At 37.9% G+C, this 21,782-nt stretch overlaps 1 protein-coding gene across 2 annotated transcripts in view; it reads right to left on the bottom strand.

Moving 5' to 3' along the window:
• The window catches only part of LOC134736184 (uncharacterized), a 386,711-nt gene that overhangs the window by 189,248 nt on the left and 175,681 nt on the right, over positions 1–21,782 (bottom strand). For both annotated transcript variants that reach the window (XR_010120009.1, XM_063636197.1), the window contains exon 3: positions 6,772–6,891. Coding sequence is in view for 1 of the 2 variants with exons in the window: in XM_063636197.1 (XP_063492267.1) it covers positions 6,772–6,891 (120 nt within the window). In the remaining variant the exon portion in view is untranslated. The remainder of the gene's footprint in view (positions 1–6,771; positions 6,892–21,782) is intronic.

Raw genomic sequence — 21,782 nt, 5'->3', positions numbered from 1 at the left:
CCAGTGCAGTGGCACAAGATCCAGTGCTTAGAAGGGCACTTGCTTGGGATTTAATGTTTTGCAGTCACTATCTTGAAATTCTTAATTTTATCTTTGAATTTCTGTTTTATAAGTGAAGTCCAATGGGACAATGAAAACATGTGCTGGGCTTGGAGCCTCAGCTCATGTTCATCCTGTCTCCTACCATTTCCCAGAGGTGAGTTACCAGTCCCTACTTGTATTTCCCCTTTGCCTCCCTGGTCCTGCCTGGTCTTCCCCTCTCACCCTCCACCTCATGAGTGCTGCCACCCTCTGCCCCTGGGAAGGGCCTGCGTAGTGTCCAAGGAGTTGAGTGCGCATTTCATTCCTGCATAACACTGGCAGCATTCTGGTGCATGTGGCTGGTAATGTGGTGGGGTTGCATGTTGGCACATAAACCTCTTAGCCACCCCCATGCAGGTACTGAGCATGTTGTGACACAGAGGTTTAAAGATCCTTAGGGATCATCCATATGCCATAAGTTAGGGCAGCAGATCATGGATAGAGGAGATGCCCAGCTTGACTTCCTCAAACTTCACTGTTGGCCAGGGCATGGGCATGGCAGAAGGGAAGAAGTAGTAGCCTTCAAGCCCAAGCAAACACGCAGGGCTCCCAGGCACTTATGAGGGACTGCGCTTGTCCCACAAGCATCTGTTTGGCCAGCCTCATTGTTGGGGGAATAGGAGGAGATCTTTCCTTTTTCCTCCAACCTTCCTGAATCTGGCTTGAATTTGTCTCTTCTGTATAGCTCAAGGCACCCTCCAGAGATGAGCTATGAAATATAAATATTCTGATATTTGCATTAAAACTTGGCATTGCTAAAGGAAGCCAGTCACAAAGACCACATATTGTATGATTCAATTTACATTACATGTCCAGAATAGACAAAACTACAGAGACAGAAAGTAGACTAATGGTTGCCTAGGACTGGGGAAGAGGATAATTGAGATTGCTAATAGGTGCAGGGGTGTTTTTTTCTGAGATGATGAAAATGTTCTAAAATTAAATTGTGGTGATGGTTGCACAACTCTGTGAACATACTAAAAACCACTAAACGAAGCATTTTAAATGGATAAATTTATTGTATGTAAATGTATGTCAATAAAGCTGTTAAAAATTGGCATTGCACAATATAGAGATGAATGATAAAATTCAGCTAATAATTTAAAGTTTTAGTTTTTCCTTATTTGGAATGATATTAAGTAGCAAGCAAAACCACCATGATGGCAAGAGAGAGATCATGGAAGAAAAGAAAATACTTTGCAATACGCCTTTAACAGTGCTTTTTTTCCCTGCATTTTGAACAATGGGTTTCATATTTTTATTTATATTAGCTCTGCCTCTGATCTCTTAAATACTGGTATTTTCCATGGTTTTGCCTGAGCCTTTTTTTTGTTTCACAATTTCCCCAGGCCGACTTATCCAAGCTATAACATGTTCCCTCATGGCTCCCAAATGTTATCTCCAGCCCAAACCACCTCACATACAAATATCCAAAGGTATATATCCAGTGAATAGCTCAAAAGATACTTCAAACTCAATATATGTAAACTTGTACTCATAATCTGCTCCTTCTCTACGTTTTTCATCTTGTTGAAGGACATTACTATCCACTAAATTGCTAAAACCAGAAACACTGGAGTCCTCCTGTTATTTCTTCCCACCTCCTTTCATCCAACTACTCTGTAAATCCTATAAATTCTAAAATCCAAGTGTCTTTCAATCTAGGCCTTCTTTTTTATGTGAAATTATTATTATTTAAATAATTTCAACTTTTATTTTATATTCAGGGTGCATATGTGCAGTTTGTTACCCTGGGTAGATTGCATGATGCTAAGGTTTGGGATATGCTTGATCCTGTCACTCAGGTACTGAGCATAGTACCTAATAGTTATTCAATACTCACCCCTACCTCCCATACTCCCCGCTCTAGTAGTCCCCAGTGTCTATCATGTCTACTTTTGCCAACTTTATGTCCATGGGTACCCATTGTTTAGCTCTAACTTATAAGTGAGATTTTGCAGTATTTGGTTTTCTGTTTCTGTGTTAATTTGTTTAGGATAATGGCTTCTGCCTGCATCCATGCTGCTACAAAGAACATTATTTCATTCTTTTTATGGCTGCATAGTATTCCAAGGTGTAAATGTACTATATTTTCTTTATCTAATCCATGACTGATGGGCACTTAGGTTGATTCCATGTCTTTGCTATTGCGAATAGTGCTATGACGAACATATGAATGAGTGTGCCTTTTTGGTAGAACGATTTATTTTGTTTTGGATATATACCCAGTAATGGGATTTCTGGGTCAAATGGTAGTTTTGTGTTAAGTTCTTTGAGAAATCTCCAAACTGATTTCCACAGTAGCTGAACTAATTTACATTCCCTCCAACAGTATATAAGCATTCCCTTTTCTCTGCAACCTCACCAGCATCTGTTCTTATTTTTTGACTTTTTAAGAATAGCCACTCTAACTGGTGTGAGATGGTATTGCACTGTGGTTTTGATTTGCATTTCTCTGATGATTAGTGATGTTGAGCATTTTTTCATGTTTCTTGGCCACTTGCATGTCTTCTTTTGAAAAGTGTCTGTTTATGTCTTTTGCCCATTTTTTAACCTCCTTGGTTAAATGTATTCTAGTTGGGAGAGGTGGTGTTAGGGGGCCTTTTTGTTTGGTTTTGGTTTCGTATAGGCGCTCTTCTTAATCTCCTCTGCCTCTGGCCTTGTTCATACCCCCATCAAATCTTACCTTGACTATTAAAAAGGTTTTGTTATGAGTCTCTTTGTCTTTAACCGTAACCACCTGCAATTCATGGCTCACTTTTAATAAAATGTAAATCTGACCATGTCACTTCCTAGCTCAAAACAATTAGATGTATTACCATAGCCTATCAGATAAAACGGAAATGTCTCATCATGGTGTGCAAGTCCCTTAGATATATAAAGCCTTTTTAAAATTTCATGATAGTATTTTCATAATAGAGAAACACTGAAAACAACATAAATGCACAATGAAAACATGGTCAAGTAACTTGTGTTATAGCAACTTGATGAATGGACTCACTTAAAATGTTAAAATATTAATTGTAAAAATAAATGTCAGTTTATTCATGTGGTATTTTATTATATTATGCAGTCATTTAAAATCAGGTTGAAAAATAGTTTACTAAGACCTTTATTTCCATTAGTACAACGGGCTAAGTGCCAAAATTGACCTTCTCTGTTAAGATAAAAAACAACTAAAACTAAAATACTAAAACTGAAAGGTAAAAATGGTTATATATTTTAGATTAATGATATGACAAGAATATAAAAGATACCGAAGCCAAACTTTAGAAAAGACAGCACTGCAACTGGCTGTCTCCATTAGAATACTTGCCAGATCAGCTCAATTTGAGTTTAAGTTTTCAAAATTTTCTGGGGATTGCCCCAGTGTGAGAAATCAATGGGCAACTCCTCCCATAAAGTTGAGATCTCAAAGGGCTATGCCCCTGCAATAAGAATTAACCAGAAATAAACTGACTCCACCTTCAAAGAACTGGTAGTGACAGCCAGCCTTTATGTGGGTTTATACCCACAATTTACATTACTTGATAAGTTTGTGTTTGTTTTTGAGACAGAGTCTCACTCTGTAGCCCAGGCTGGAGAGCAGTGGCATCATCTCGGCTCACTGCAACCTCCACCTCCCGGGTTCTCCTGCTTCAGCCTCCCAAGTAGCTGGGACTACAGGAGTGTGCCACCATGCCCCTCTAATTTTTGTATATTTAGTAGAGACAGGGTTTCACTATGTTGGCCAGCCAGTCTCGAACTCCTGGCCTCAAATGTTCCACCTGTCTCAGCCTCCTGAAGTGCTGGGATTACAGGCGTGAGCCACCATGCCTGATGGACTCAGCAGTTGTTGTTGTTGTTTGTTTGTTTTTCAAGACAAAGTCTCACTCTGTCACCCAGGCTGGAGTGCAGTGGGACGATCCTGGCTCACTTGCAACCTCTGCCTCCCGGGTTCAAGCAATTCTCCTGCCTCAGCCTCCCGAGTAGCTGTGATTACAGACGTGTGCCACTGCGCCCGGCTAATTTTTTTGTATTTTTTAGTAGAGACGGGGTTTCACCATGTTGGCCAGCAGGTCTTGAACCCCTGACCTCAGGTAATCTGCCCACCTCAGCCTCCCAAAGTGCTGGAATTACAGGCGTGAGCCACTGTGCCCGGCCGACTCAGCAGTTTTTTTAAAGTTAAGAAACCAGAAATTGACCCACACATATATGGAAACTTGGTTTATGACACAGCTAGCATTGCAAATCAGTGGGGAAAGAATAAATATTTAACAAATTGTTCTTGGATAATTGGTTATCCTTATTGTTAGAGTTTGAATATTTGTCCCCTCTCAGACTCATGTTACAATTTAATTGCCACCGTAATAGTATTAAGAGATGGAACCTTTAAGAGGTGATTGGGCCATGAGTGCTCTGCCCTCATGAATGGATTAATGGCATTATTATGGGAGTGGGTTCCTTATAAAAGGGCAAGTTTGGCCCCCTCTTGCCTGTCTGTCTCTCTCTCTCTTTCACCCTCACCCTCTCTTTGCCTTTTGGCCATGGGATGACACAGCAAGAAAGTCTTTGCCAGATCTTTGACTTCCCATCCTCCAGAACTGTGAGCCAATAATTTTCTATTTATTATAAAATACCCAATCTGTGGTATTTTGTTACAGCAGTGCAAAATGAACTAATATACTTATTTAAAAGAAAAAAAAAGAGAGAGGCTAGGCATGGTGGCTCACGCCTATAATCCCAGCACTTTGGGAGGCTGAGGTCGGAGGATTCCCTGAGCCCAGGAGTTCGAGACCAACCTGGGCAACATAGCAAGATCCCATCTCTCAAAAAAAATAGAAAAATTAGCTGGGCATGGTGCCACATGCCTATAGTCCCTGCTACTTAGAAGGCTGAGGTGGGAAGATGGCTTGAGCCCAGGAGTTCAAGGCTGCAGTAAGCTATAGATCGTGAGAGAATGAGACCCTGTCTTAAAAAAAGAGAGAGATACAGAAAGAAAATGTACTTTTACATCACATTGTACACAAAATCAATTCTATGTGGATTAAAAACATAACTATGGAACAGAGAACTATAACATTAAAGAAGACAGTGTAGAAGAACATCCTTCACACTTTGAGAAGAGAAATTTTTCTTAACAAGACTCAAAGGGCACAATTATTCAAAGAAAAGTTCGATAAATTTGACTATATCAAAATTAAAATTATCTATTTACTACTAGACATTATAAAGGTAGTGGAAAACAGAATGGGAGAAGATATTTGAACCCATGTAACTCAGAAAATTGATATCCAGAATATATACAAAGAAACTCCTACAAACCAATAAGAAAAGAAAACCCAAGAGAACTATGAGCAAAAGATTTGAACAGGCATGCCATAGAAGAGAACCCATAAGAAAAGATGTTCTGCCTCATTACTAGTTGGAAAAATTTATATTAAAACCAAATAAGAAAGATTCTCAAACCCACCAGATTAGCAAAAATTATGTCTGATAATATCAAGTGAGCATTGGCAAGGATATGATGCAACCAGCATTCTTACACATTGCTAGTAGAAGTATAATTTGGTACAACCACTTGGGAAAACAATTTGGTAATACCTATATATTTGAAGAGATACACACCAATGACCCGACAGAATTACTCATACATTATAAAGAAACTCTTAGACATTTGTAATAGAAATTGTGTTATTAAAATATTCTTTACATTACCATTTACAGTAGGAAAAACTGGAATTTGCCCAAATGTTTATCATGGGCAATAAGTTGTGGTGCATTCATATAACGAAACACTTGACAACCATGTAGATGAATACAATATAACACAATGACATAGAAAAAACATAGGGATTTAATATTGGGTGAAAACACAAATTACAGGTAAATGTGTTCACATTTTTTAGTCCATTTAAATATAGATTAAAATATCCACTAAACTGTATGCTCTTTAGGAATATAACCAAATATGGTAAAATTATAAAGAGAACTAAGATACATTCAACACAAAATTTAGGAGGGTGATCACATGGCCTCTGTAGGGGTAATGAAGAGGATGAGGCGGGAAATAAGAACACAGAGGCCTCCAAAGATAATAGCAATGTTCTTTATCTTAAATTGAATGATAGGCATATGGGTGTTGATTTATGGTGATTTCGTATAACTTTTATAAGTTTTTATATATATATTCAACATTTAATACACAGTTTCTTAAAAAGAACATCTGCTGACATGTAAAAATACATGATATTCTGTTAAAATGATCATTATAAATAATACAAGGTAGTGGCATGGAAACATGCTTTTGATATGTTATTTAAAAATTAGAAAAGAAAATTTTGTATCAAAAAATATGATTACAACAACACACAAATTATAGTTATAAATGGACACGAAGCAAGGGAAAATAAAGACATGCTTTTTAGTTTTTCTTCTTTATTTCTATCTCCATTAATGTGGTCATAATTCTGTGCCAATAATGAAATGATATATTTAAAACAGAAAATTGATGCTCTAAACAGGTCTCCCATTAAAGCTATTTAGACTATGGGCCAAATAACCAAGGTACCACCATTCACCTGGTGGCAATTTATCTCCACTGCAAAGTAGCCAAGGGAAAAAAAATCAATGTCCTTATTGCTGCATTTGTGAGCCTTGCTTTATATAACAACCAAAACATGCCTCATCAGCCTCCCTCATCCATGTTACCTTCATCCGTGCAGCCACAGAAACACAGCACCTAGACAGCTGAGAAAGGCCACAAAATCTTCTCGAAGGCCAACTCTGCAATCCAATGACCTCATTTTGTAAAAGGCATTGATAGTAGTTCTACAAAAGAGAAAGATTATGATCAATTTATTCTTTGTTACTAGCGGACAAAGAGAGAAAATATAACTTATGGAAGCTGTATCAGGTTCTATTTGATTTGCAACCAAAACTGTTCTTACTATTCTGCATTTAAGTGTCATGGATAATTCAAAGTCATTAGAGACACATAATCTCAATCACATTAAGAAATAATCTAAATGTTTTTAAAAGTAATACAAAAAGTAGTGAGGAGTATTATTACTTCCAGTTTTACCTGCCCAAATATTTAAGTTTGCAAAAGAATAGAAAACGACGTGCAAATTATTGATGGTGTTGAAATGACTTTAAATCACAACTGAAGTGTTCATACCATCAAACTTGGAAGAAAAAAAAATCAATACTGCTATATTGAAGTTAAGAATAAATTAGAGGCATGTAAAAGTCTGGAATAACAATATGCTATAAAAATTACTGATATAAAAATATGCCATTTAACAAATTTGATACTACAGAGGCATAAAATTCTACATAGAGTCTGGAAGCAACCATGTGAACATAAGGAGGTAGCTGGGGTAGTGCCAACATGGTTAATTCAGAAAGAAACTCAAATTTATAACTGGTTAGGTTTAATTTCTGTTTTGAAGATAAATTACATGCCAGAAATCTATATGTTTCCATTTTTTCTACTGATATTTAAAGGTAAAAACTGGACAATATAAAAAATATATTTTCAGTAAATATTTTCCCTCTTTTCTCCCTCAAATCTCATGAATACCTCCGTTCACACACATATGCACACACACACACACACACACACATTTAGATGCATACCTCCTAAGCTAGATTTTCAGTAATGAACAATTCCAGGTTACCAACTATAATGTAATATATAGGTAGAAAATATAGTTAATTGTTTAAAAACTAGTTGCATAATTTTGGTATTTAAAAGAATGTTCAAAGATTTTTAAAGAAATTTATTTATGAAAAGTTGGAAAAGAAGCCTAAGTTGATTGACAGTATGGAGTTTGTGTTTCCACCATCTGATCATAGCCAAAATGCAAATGCGATTAAGTTCTGAAAGACAGGAATTGCAAAGTGTCTGCAGCTTATTAGAATCTTCCCTCTAGGTACCATTCAGCAAGGGCATCAATCAAAGGTGTCCCCCCGGCTTATTGTGTTAGGAGCCTCTTAGATTAGGGAAGGGGAAATAGCTGGTTCATTGGTGGAATTATTATTGAAAGATCAGATTCTAAATTCATGCCTGGGATCAACAGGAAAAAGAACTGAGGTGGTTTATCTCATGGTATGGCATACAAGGAGAAAATGGTGGCAGAGGTGCCATATCTTTGTCCTAAGCAAATTCTGCAATTACCTGCATCATTAGGAGATGAAACACACTCACACACATATACACATACTTTTACAAGTACATTTCTTCATGTACATAAAAGTTACGTAAATGCAAAACCCAATGTGTATAATCATTCAACAAAGATATTCAGCAGCTCATTTAGAACATCAATTTTTATGCATCCATTTGACAAACTGAGTCATAATTATATGTACCACATGTTGTTCTAGGCACCTAAAGACACAAAATAAGAAGAATTGGTCATGCTCCAATCTTATTCACAATCTAAACTAAAAGATATAAAAATCATCTAGTGGAGGAATGTACAAAGTATTATGAAGGCATAGAGAAAAAATAACTAACTCTTCCTAAAGGAACTCATAGAGTTTTCTCAGAAGAAGTGACATTTGCTTCTGGTCTTGAAAGACAGATAAGGATTTGTCAGGTGAGAAGATTGGTAAATGCATTCCATTCATCAATTAATCAACAAACAAGATCTTTTAGTTTTTCCAGGATCTGTGCATGTTACTTAGAATAGAAATATGTGCCAAATTGTACATTCCAGGAGATGTAGTCTAGCAGTTTAGAGGCAGGTGAGTAAGATCCCATAAAGCAACAGACTGGAGGGAATGGTAATGGATATTGCGATTCAAAGGAATACTACAGGAAGTTATCTTACGAGATGAATAATATCTTTCTAAATCACTCTCTTGGGAGTTCTATTTCCACATGGGATGTAAAAAGCTAGAAAAATATCTGTCCAACGTTCACAACAATAAAGCTGGATAGACTACAAATCAGAGCTTTTATTGAACTATTAGAGAGTTGCAATCATAGGACAAGTAACCTGAATTCTAAGGAAAGATGGGCCCTCCAAGAAGAGCCAGGACATGACCTCTGGTTCACCTGAGCCAAAGCACCAGAGAAAGAGACACTGGGTGGAATACAAGTGGGTAAGAATTCAGCAAAAAATTTTAACTAATTGCAAAAGGTCAAATGTCACCTAGCTTTTCCCTCTCTCAACTCATGGCAGCTACACAGCAACCATTTGAAATAATAGGTTTGGATAGAAAGGCAGCAGCTTATTTCAGTTCAGGAATAGCAGGTTTCTCCAAACCTGTCAGCCCCTGCGTTTCTAGACTCTCTCTATTCCCTCTGTTTTTGCTCGCAAACCAGCTAATTCTTGCCTGATTTCAGCTTATTCTTGGAAGATGTTGCTTAAAACAGCAAGTAAAAGCCAAAACACACTAGCACTCTGGCTCCTTGTAACCACTTCCCCTCAACTATTCACATAAGGATCAAATAAGTGATCTTGTGTTCATTGAACACAAGAAAAAGTCTTCAAGTGGTAAAAAAAGAAAACAAAAATGCTTATTGTAAGACTACACTAATTCATTAACTTCTATATATCTAAGAATCCCAATCTATTCCTATTTCAAAATCATTACTAACAGAAAACAAAACAGGACTAGAAACAAAATAGAGAGTACAGAAATACAACCATATATATATAAATACAACTATATATATATATATATATATATATATATATATATATATATATATACAGTCAAGCGACTATTGACAAAGCCACCAAAGCAATTCAATGGCAAAAGAAAAATCACTTCAACGACTGGGTTGGAATAACTGGATATCCATAACAAAAACAAAAACAAAAAGGGAGAGAGAAATAACCTTGACCCCTACCTCACACCACATCCAAAAAAATCCATATGAGATGGATTATAGAGTTAAATGTAAATATAAAATAATACAGTTACAAAGGAAAAAAAAGTGGAAGAAAATGTTTGCAACCTTGCAATGGGCAAACATTTTTCAAGAACATACAAAGCATAAACCATAAAAGAAAAACACTGATAAACTGTACTACCTCAAACTGTAAAACATTTGCTCATCAAGACACTGTCAAGAAAATAAATCACAAGCCATACACTGAGAAAAAATTTCAGTAGATAGATAGATATGTAGATAGATCTACATATAGTGAATATTTTATATATAAAAATATAAAATATATATACATTATATATATTTATAATGTATACTTTTATATAAATTATATATATTATATATTTATATATGACATATTTTTATATATTATACATAATATATATTTATTTATTATATAAATATAAAATTTATATATAAAATATATCTATAATAGTGAATATTATGTATATAAATATATAATATATATCTCTGACAAATATATTGCATATAGAACATACAAAGAAATTCCATAAATCAATAATAAAAAGACAAATCATTTTTTTAAATAAGACTTGAACAGACAGCCCACAAAATAAGATATACAAATGGCCAATAAGCACATATAAAGATACTCAACTTTATTAGTTATCAGGTTCATGCAAAGTAAAACAACACACACATATACACACATACACACATACATGACTGAAATTTTTTAAAAAAGAAAAGATTAACAACATCAAATGTTGGAAAGAATGTGGAGCAATCCAAATTTTCATTTATTGCTGGTGGGAGTATAAAATGATGCAATAACTTTGGAAAACTGTTTAGTAGTTTCTTAAAGAGTTAAACATATGTCTACCCTGTGGCCAGGCAACTCTACTCCTAGATATTTTCCCAAGAGAAATGAAAACCTATGCTTACATAAAGCCCTATATAAAAATGTTCATAGCAGCTTTATTCATAATAGCCAAAAACTAGAAAAAACCCAGATGTACGTCAACAGGCAAAAGTGTTTTTTTAAAACTGTGGCATATTCAAAGAATAGAATATTACTCAGCAATAGAAAGAAATGATCTACTGATATATACAACATGAATGAATCTCAAAAGTATTATGTCCGGTGAAAGAAACAAAACACAAAAGAACATATACTGTATGATTCCAGTCATAAGAAATTCTAGAATAAACTAAACTAACCTATGTGATAGAAAGCAGATCAGCAGTTGATTGGGGGGCAAGTTTGGAAATTGAGTGGGAAGAAGCATGAGGGAACATCATTCTGCACTGATAAAAATATTTTGTGTCTTCATATGCAGTTATCAAAAGTGATTGAACTTGAAGATTTGAGCATTTCACTGTATATAAATTATACTTCAATTTTTTTAAAGGTTAATAAATGTTGTTGCTAAAGGATTAGACTTCAGGTAGTACTTCCCTAGATATAATTTCTAAAAATGTAAATTTTTCCTAAAGTCCTGGATCTGCACTGACTTTTGACATACATGAAGCTTAATTTTCCTTTTATTTCAACAAACTTTCTATGCTTAGGTGGAGGAATGGTCATCCTACCCATCTGAAAGGTTCACCTCAAATCCTTGGGGCAGGGGGAAGTAGCATGTCAGAAGAAACTGTGAAAACAGTGAGATAAATCGGGAATACTACAAAAAGAATAGACCCACCCTACTATGGGACTGTGGTTCAGAGCTAGCTCTCCAAGTGTGAAACCACAAAAGGCAGCTATCAGAGGGTGATTCTTCACATGCACCCCCTCTGTGCACAGATGTGGAGGGGCAGTGAAAACGTCTTGCCTTATGTTTTCAACTAACCATAAACTGAACAAGTTACCCAATTCGTTGGCTTGAACTTTTTTGTTTTGTCTTTATAGCAGTCAACTTTGAATTTAATCTTGGCTGGATGAAGCCACCTGAGTTTTGCTTTCACAAAAGACTTTGCAAAGAGAGGAACACAAAGACTTTCACTTAAATGCCTTGTTTTGCAAGTGCATTAAGTCATTGGTGCCCACCTCAAGTTGGTTTCACATCCAAAAAGAACCAATTTGGCCCATAATTCCCGACAGCAGCTGGCACAAACTGAGCATACCACTACCATCTTAGAACTGAAGTTTTTGGGCATACCTGTAAAGGGAAGAAAAAAGTTCCAGCCAAGGAAGTCAATAACTTCCTTGTTAATGTGCTTATTCAACGCTGAGACAAGTGTTACTGGATTTTAGAGACATTTGGAATAAGAATGGAAGTTTGGTGTACTTGGTCACAGGAACACACTGTGACTTCTCAGACCTAGAAACAAATTACTTATTAATTTTTTAGAAAAAAAAAAGCATCTTGATGATGCACTAGGTCCTTGTTATTTACAAATGGATTGGTCTTACAGAATCTGATTCTAGACCACAATACTCACTAGTAAAAGCTACGAGCTAAGTATAATTTCTCCAGTTGTGACTAGTGTATGCAGAGATAAGAAGCCTCTAGCCTTCTGGCTAGAATTGGCCATAAGCTTAATTTGTATTCATCCCTAAACAAATATTATATTCTTAGAGCAACCATGATATGATGACTTTGATACACTTAGGGTACACTGCAGTCCACATAGTAATTTCCTTTCTGGTAGTATATAACCTGATAGATATACTGTTATTTAATTAAGGGAAGTATATATGAAGTTTTAATTTTTTAAACTATGTTTTGTGGCTAATTTTCTGATTTTTCTTGGTGGACTAATACCCTTTTTCTTCTGTGGCCACTTCTTGGCAAGTTCATCTACTACATCAGCTGTTCTACCCAGTTGTACTACCTAGTTGTTCTACACAATTCAGCTCTGAGTCCACTATTATGTTTCCTCACTATCCCTTCTACTTATAGAATCCTCCCGTCACATTATTTTAACCATCAACAACTTTATTGACAGTTCTCAGTCTTACAACTTCAATCCTTTTGTTGTTTTTATAAATCCCAATCCAACTGCTTACTAGATGCATTTTCACTTGGATAACTCAACATGCCCCCAACCCTGCATATCAAACCAGCACCACCTCCCATTTTCCATAATATCTGTTAATAGGAACACTGGGTAGGAAGACTCCCAAATCCAAAACTTTACTTGCTGATTCACTTTTCTCCTTTCTTTATCTGCATCCCATCAGTCATCAAGTCCTGGTAAGTCTTCTTTCATAATGTTCTCTCCTCACCACCATCTCTGTTGTCCAATCCGACAAGATCTCTCTCTTGGACTACTGTAACAAGCTTGTACTAGTTTTCCTGAGTGTCAACTCCCCTCTATTCTCCAAACAGCATCAAGAATATCCATTTCAAAATGCAAAATTGAACGTTAGCTCCTGATTTAAATGTCCAATACCTTCTTGTTGCTTCTGAAATGAAAACAAAGAACCCAGTATTATCTGGCTCCTGCCTTTCTTTCCAGCCTCATGTCAGCCACTCTCTTTTTTTTTAGAGACAAGAGTCTCAATCTGTCGCCCAGGCTGGAGTGCAGTGGCGCAATCTCGGCTCACTGCAAGCTCCGCCTCCCGGGTTCAAGCCATTCTCCTACCTCAGCCTCCCGAGTAGCTGGGACTACAGGGGCCCACCACCACGCCCGGCTAATTTTTTGTATTTTTAGTGGAGACGGGGTTTCACTGTGTTAGCCAGGATGGTCTCGATCTCCTGACCTCATGATCCGCCCGCCTCAGCCTCCCAAAGTGCTGGAATTACAGGTGTGAGCCACCGCGCCTGGCCATGTCAGCCACTCTCTACCTTTCTTGCCGTATGCTAAATCTCCTGGTCATCTTTCACATTTTAAATCCATGCTCCCTGCCACAGGTCCTTTGCACACACTGCTTCCACTGTCTGGAATGCTGTTGTCCCTTTCCTTACCTCCCTTTGCATAGTTTACTCCTATTCACCCTCCCATTCTCAATTCAAACATCTGTTGTTTTTTTTTCCCCAAAGAAGCCATCCCTGATCTCTATCTGCACAAACTAGATCAAATTCAATTCTGTTATACATTCTCATATCTTCTTGTACTTTTCCTTCACAGCATCATCGTATGTATTTGTCTGATGAATTTCTGACTCCCTTACTGATCTAAGAACTCTAAAATGCCAAGAATCATGCCTATTTGCCTCACTATTAAATCATCAGTATATAGCACAATGCCTTGCACTTACTAAACACTTGAAATTAATGAAAGAAGATTTTTATATTTGTCTCTTTTTTTGTCTTCTCATCGTCACCATTGCTCTGACCCTTTTTAAGCTCATGCTTTGGAGACCAAAGTACTATCTGGTCTTCTGTTCCCAACCTCTCCCCTTTCAAATTTAATTTGCACATCTCTAGATCAATCATCTCAAAACATTGTTTTTATTGTGATCCTTTTCTGATTAAGAATCATTCATTGCCTACAGATTGAAGTTGAAAATCTTTACCCTAACCTTCCTATCTTTCCTTGATCAGTTCCTAGCCCATCTTTCCAGGTTTTTATCTCTCTTCTCTACAAAACTCTCCAACTCAGTTTCATTGATGTACACATTCAGGGCTTTCCCCAGACCACTGTACAGGCTGTTCACTGAATGATGCCATGCCGTGAACGGCCCCTGGGATGCCATTTGTATCAGTGCTTATGTGAGTTACACCGCTGGAGTTATGCAAGGCACAAATGACGCAGCCAAACGTAGCAGCCCCATAAACATCTTAAATTTGTTCTTTCTCGTTTCCCATCTTTGATAAAACTTTTGCTTTTTCTGGAATGCCTTCTCTTGGTCTCAATCCATCAAACTTTAACTGTCTCCATAGTCCTTCCTTCTGTTCCTAGCAACAGTGATCTGCATTACTGAATTCCTATAACACATCAAACCTGTGCCATTCTCTTTATATATACTATAGTCTTTATATACTGGTTTTTAACTTTCCTTGTGCATTTTAGTGTAGAGTAGTAGAAAGAGCACTGGAATTGGAGTCAGAAGTCATGCCTAGGTCTACTTCAGTGGCAGCAAGGGCACTTCAGACAGCACAAATGGTTGATCTCCAGTAAGTTGCTTAGCTTGTCAGAACCATCATTTCCTGTCTGAAAAGTGTGAGTAACAGTACCTCACAGGTTGTTGTGAGGATACTCCAAGGGTTTAATCCACAGCCTATTGAGAGAAGAATAATTTGCTTGCAGGCATTTTGCAAATAATGAAGCACTGTGATGGCTAATCTTATGTGTCAATTTGACTGGGCCATGGAATGCCCAGATACCTGGTTAAACTTTATTTTGGGGTGTGTCTGTGAGGTTGTTTCCAGAAGATATTAGCATTTTAATTAGTGAACTGAGTAAAGCAGATGCCCTCCCCAATGTGAGTGGGCAACATCCAATCCATTAACGGCCTGAATAGAATTAAAAAACTGGGGAAAGTTCAATTTGCTCTCTCCCTGACTGCTGGAGCTGGACCATGTATCTTCTCCTGCCCTTGGATTTCTGGATCTCAGACCTTCAGGTTTAGACTGGGAGCCATACCAACAGCTCTTTAGCTCTCTCGCTGTAAGGCCTTTGAACTATACCACTGGTTTACCTGGGTCTCCAGTTTGCACACAACAGACTGTGGGATGTCTTGGCCTCTGTAATTGCATAGGTCAATTCCTTATAATAAACCTCATATGTGTATGATATATGTATCATAACCAATTATGACCTATTGGTTCTGTTTCTCCAGAGAACCCTAATACCAGAACTATATAAAGTGTTTGCTGCTAGTTCATAATTGTCTTGCAATCAGACTAGAAGCTCCTTGCCTGAAAGGGGTGGTGTGTCACACCCCTAGGTGTCTCTCAGAGTGCCTAGCACAGTGTCCTACATATGATAAGTGGTCAGTAAATATTTTCTGTGTAAAGAATGACATCCTGGCAGCTGCAGACAACAGATGACCACAGCTCTGCTGCTCATGGCTGCCATCCAGTCTGCCGTTGCTGTATTTAATGCCTCCCTTTCCTGCTGCACCCATCCCCCAGTCTGCAGATTCCAGGCCTGCACAGGCACCACATACTCAATTTGCAGCCGTGAGCCTAGGAGCTACGTAACATGGAGTCAGTAGCTTCTGGGTACTTTTCACTTTTTCCACTTGAAGTACAGAATAGGAGCAATGATAACATGCTAGAACTAGAGTTTCTGTGTGCCACGTTAGGCACCATGGGAATTAGTACCATGAGTTCTCTCAGGAGGTCATCCAATCCTCTGTGAGTTGTATGCCCCACAGAAAGTGAATAGGGTGGAAATCACACCTTAGTCTAATCAATGGGGAATGTCAGGAGTTCTTATGTAATCATTTGAGAATGTATATCATCATCAACAGAGCAGGGCTGGGGGTAAGGATGGGGGATGGAAAAAGCATCGAAAATATACAAAAAATTCCCTAAAATCTTAGAATTAAAAAAGACTTTTGGTGTCATTTAGGCCAAATTCAATACAATCAAATTCAATATCTACTCTTAATATGTCTTGTGCCCTTTACTTATGTTCTAATATGTCTTGTGCCCTTTACCTAGACATATCCAATGACAGAAAACTCACTGTCTATGAAGACAGTCCATTGATAGACCAAATGTAATTTTCATTTTTGAGTGCATCATCTAATCCAACCCTGATTTCAGATTATGAAACTGAGGCCTGAAGAGTTAAGAGACTTGAATCATACAGTAACATAGAGGCAGAGCTAGAACAGGTTTCTGTCACCTTCTGCCCATAACAGAAAGCTACAACACTTTCACAACCCCATTCCATCTTTTACTCCTTCCCTTTGCTCCTGGATCTGTCTCCAGAGCAACAGGAACTTTGTCTAATTCCTCTTCCACGTGACAGCTTTCAGATTTTTCAAGAAAGCTTTATTTCAGCTTCCGAATCTGTCTCCAAGAGAAGTCATATTCTCCATCCCAGTCCTTTCCATTTTCTTCACTTAGCATGAGTCTACACCATTTACCACTTTCATCACTCAATATCCCACAAGGTATAGACACTTTTTAAATTAGAGACACGCAGAATTGAACACAAAATCTTGGCAATGAAAAATACAGTGGGCCATGAGCGTCCCTGTTCTGACCCCTTACTTCTACCATTATTCCCAAAGATTGCTTTACCTTTTTAGCAACCACATCATACTGCTAAACCTGCTATAATAATGACCTAACACTTACTACGTGCCAGACGTTGCTCTAAGTACTTTACATGTCTTAACTCATTTAATTCTTACAATTCCAACAATATCAGTTGGAACTAATATTATCATCTTCATTTTCCAGGTAAGAAAAGTGAAACAGATTTTAAGAAACATACCCAAGATCATACAACTTGTAAATGGCAGAGCCAGGGTTCTGACCCAGGCAGATGGTCCCAAAGTCCACAATCTGAATTTAATGCTACAGCTGACTTAATGAAAAATAAACTTCTTTAAAAAAATATATATATTGACTCTGTTCCTGGCTGAAGGGAGATCTTTCACGATCTGTAAATGGAGGTGTTTTGCTTTCTTTTGCATGCATCCCTATTAAATTTCAGATTTGCAGTTCGGGTTTCTCCTCCTTCTCCTTTTAAACTTCTATACTTCAATATATTGGCTATTTTTCTCCAGGTTGCATCATCTTCCAAGCTAATAATATGCTTTCTAGCTGTTCCTCTTTAAGTTGTCGACAAAAAAAAAAATATATATATATATATATATATAACTAACAAGGGGCCTGGTGACATAACTTGATTGGTAGCAAAAAATAGTGTAAAGGTTGACCCCTTTTTGCTCTTCTTGTTTGGCCAACTAAAAAGCTACATAACTGTTTTGTTTGGCCCTTAACTCTTCATTTTATCAGAAGGATATGATAAAGAAATTTAACAAACACTGCGTGAAAATCAGGACATACTAAGGATGCAGGATTTACCCAATCTATGTGCCTAGAATATCTTCCAAAAATGGAAATAAGTTTAGTATGGTCTGATTTGTTCTTTGGAAATCCATGTTACCTCCAAATTATTACAACTTGTAGTAAATTACCCAAATGGTGCCTGAAGTTGCCATCAAGCTTACTGACCTTTAGTGTCCAATATTCACCTTTTGTCCTTTTTTAAGTTTATTGGAACTAATAGGTCTTTCTTACTCAAACCCATATGCACATTCTTTTAGTACCATAGGTGGTTGGTCATCTGAACCTAGGAACTAAAACATATTTTCATAACTTCAGACACTTAAATTCAATTGCCTGCTTGATATCTTCATTTAGATATCTATGAGGCATTTTCAATTTAAAATGTCTTAACCAGAGCTTCTAATTTTACCCCATTCCAAAACCTGCTCCTCCCACAGTCCTCCTAATCTCAATAGACAACTAAGCCAATGGAGTTGTTCTTGATTCTTCTTCTCTTACATTCTGTAGGCAATCCACTAGCAAAATCCTGTGGGCTCTGCCTTCAAAATATATCCAGAATCCAACCACTTCTCAACACCTCCACTGCTACATTCTGGTCCAAGCCAACTTCATCTCTCTTGAGGACTATTACAGTACCCTCCTAATTGGTATCTCTACTTCCACTCTTATTCTGTGTAGAGATGCTATTGGCACCCTCAGTCGGGTTTCCTGGACGCCCTTTTATTAATTTGGTTGATGAGCCCCTTTCCCAGCTGCTGTGAATACCTCAAAGAGAATTGCCCTTGGGCAATGGAAGCCACCCCCACCTGCAGGTGCTTGGGATTTACATTGTCTATCTGCTTCCCCAGAGTATTTACCCAATAAGCAGGATGAGGGTAAAAAGCCCCCCTTGCTTGTCTCAATGTGGGAAAAACTCTACAGAATAACTTATGTTCCAGAACAAATCAGGCTGAAGCTACTCATTACCTGAAATCACATTATTGCCCATCCTCTACCCTGTTCCCTCCAGTAATCATGCACATCCCCAACTTAGGTTCGACCTCTAAGGAACTCAGCCTAACGCATTTTCCTTATAGCACCCAGAGTGATCCCGTCAAAATGTTCACATCATTCCTCTGTTCCAAATTCCCCATTGGCTTCCCGTCTCACTAAGGAAAAAAAATCCAAAGTCTTTGCCATGGCCTAAAAGAACCTACAATTTCTTCCCCAGCTAACTTTTTAACTTCATTTCCTTTCACTCTCCCCTTCCTCTGTGCCACTCCACTCTAATTGGTCTCCTTGACATTCCTCAAAATGCTATGCAAACTCCTGCCTCAAAGCCTTTATACCCAAGTGTTCTCCACCAAGAAAGCTCTTCCCCCAGAGAGCCACTAGGCTTCCTCACTTCTTTCAAGTCTCTGTTCAAATGTCACTTATTACAGAGGCCGTCTCTAGCCACTCTAGCAAAAAGCAGCACACACATCTCACATCCTATCACTCCCTCTTCATGATCTGTCTCTCTGTTCATGACCCTGTTCCCTCCATCCTCATGATCCTACCATGAGAATACACGCTCCCTAAAAACAGGAGCACTGCCTTGTACACTCTTGATTACCCAGAACCTAGAACAGTGTCTGGCATATATTAGGCACTAAATATATTTGTTGAACTATTTAAGTAGACTTTCTTTTGACTTCCCGCACACAAACCCCAAAAACACACACATCCAACAACTAGCTTTGATTTCAAAGTCCTGTTAACAATATTCATTCTATATTTTTATAGCTTGGGAACAATTACCTGTGACAGAGACAACAGAAGCAAAACAGAAGTTGAGTTGTTACGACGTTTTGCTGTAATCTATTAATGAAAACCTTTAAAAAAGAAAGAATTATCCAGAAACGTGGATAATATGTGGAAGTCGAGAAACAATAGAGCGTTGCAATCCAGAAAGCTTGAGAATTGCACTGTTAGCTCAAATGGCTCATAGTCAAGTTGCTAGGCAGATAACTCCAAAATACAAAGCACAGTTGCTACCATTAAGGAAAATGAAAGAAATTAAATTTAAAGTTAAGAAAAACTTGTGTAACAAAGACCATCAATATTTAAAATCAAAGCAAGCCCAATACTTATTTAATTAGATAAAAAGTCCTTTTTACTCACAGGAAGGGTTTTGTGGTAGGTTCTTGAAATGGACAAAAAGTAACAGGAGAATTTTGGATTTGCGGCACTATGAGTTATAAGTGGACCATGGAAATGAAACTAAAGTCTACCCTATAATTTTTTAATGTACAAAATTGAGCCTTGTGACAGAAGCACTGATGGTATGAGAGGCAGGGGTTGATCCAGGAAGGAATGTCACACTTCACTCAGCTCAAATCACAACTCAAAAATCTAGTAAAACACTCCTTATCCCACAGCTTAGGACATCACCTGAGCCCATCCAAAATACTCTTAATATTCCCTTATTTTTTACCAAAAAAAAAATAATTAATGCAAAGCATCATCAAAAGTCAGTCTGCACTGTGCATCTGTTAGCAAAGAGGCCTGCAGGCAGTATTCATTCTAGTGTGTGTGCAGTGACTGCGGGGAGAGGTTTGTGTCAGGCTCCATACCCCAGGCCCCATAAATATATATACCTACTATGTACCTACAAAATTAAAATTTAAAAAAATTTTTAAGTCACATATGAACATCTTTTCTTCTCAGAGCAGGGTATGTCTGTGGCTATATGTTTAGCCTCACTCAGAAATAACATCAAATGTCTAAACTTGAGGCCGTTCTCAAATGTGAGACCTTGCCAGTGCCACCGTCCTGATGACCATTGTGACTGGCCCTATCTGCCATCACTTTGAAAGTAACAAGAATAACTTCCCCGAACGTATTAATAGACTTGTGTCGTGAAGGGGGAGTGCACCCAACATGCAAATGGAATAAGAATAACTGGTGGGGGGGCGTGGGGAGGGCAATTCAAAAGGCCAGCACTCTATTTAATCATACCCTTTCGTTCAAGGCAAAGCCTGCAGATGAGGCTGACCCAGCCTAGGGAGAGAAAACTGTACCTACCAAGCCAGACCAGGTTGTACTCATTCCTCTCTGCAGATGATGCCTCTCTTTTACCCCCATCCTGTATACGTGACCCCAATCCTACAGTCAAGCCCTGGTCTCCTACTGTGTTACAAGGGATTAAGGAAAGATAGGATGCCTGTCTGGGCCAGGTTGACCCTGCTGGCAGCCAGGGTAGTGACTAGTGAGATTTCCTTGGAAGAGCTGGATGGCGCAGGGTCACCCTCCTCACAGTACCCATTGGCACTCGGGAAGGCTGGGATTTGGTTTCAGGAAGGGAGCCCCTCAGGTTCATTCTATCTACCTAAATTAAAATTTTCCTTCATGCTCATCGTGTTTTAATCAATAATCTGAATCTTTACATTCAGTGACACTCACTAAAGTTCTATAAGGAAAGGGGTTTACCCTCTTTCTTTGGGCCTCATTCTCATGACCCTGAAAAAGCGGGATTGAAATTTACAATATTTGGCAGACACTTGGAATTGGGATTGTTTTGTCCATCCATTTTCTCTGCAGGGAAAACTAAAAATCCTTTTTACACCTGAAGGCTTTCTGTTTCCCTGCCACCGTACCCTAGTAAAGCAGCATCTCCCTGGCAACTTGTGCCCAGAGTAAGAAGAGAATACACCTTGGCTGTCCGTGAAGAGAGGGGTCTCCAGACTTACTCCTTCCTCCTCCAAAATAGACGTTCTGGTATTACATTCTATCCCTAATGATGTGGATTTATTTAGCTACAATGTTAACATCTCCATTAAGCCGCATGGAAGAGACAATTCTCTGCTTTTATTTATAACCTGAAGGGATTATTTTTGAGTTAAGGCTTTAAGAATTCAGATCTATCAGGAAAGAACAGCTTGTGTAATGAACTTCCTGTTTTCATCATA

This window comes from Symphalangus syndactylus, chromosome 3 (assembly GCF_028878055.3).
Source record: "Symphalangus syndactylus isolate Jambi chromosome 3, NHGRI_mSymSyn1-v2.1_pri, whole genome shotgun sequence".
Taxonomy (NCBI): domain Eukaryota; kingdom Metazoa; phylum Chordata; class Mammalia; order Primates; family Hylobatidae; genus Symphalangus; species Symphalangus syndactylus.
The sequence above is the reverse complement of the archived record's forward strand: the minus strand, read 5'-3'. Positions and strand labels throughout refer to the sequence as shown.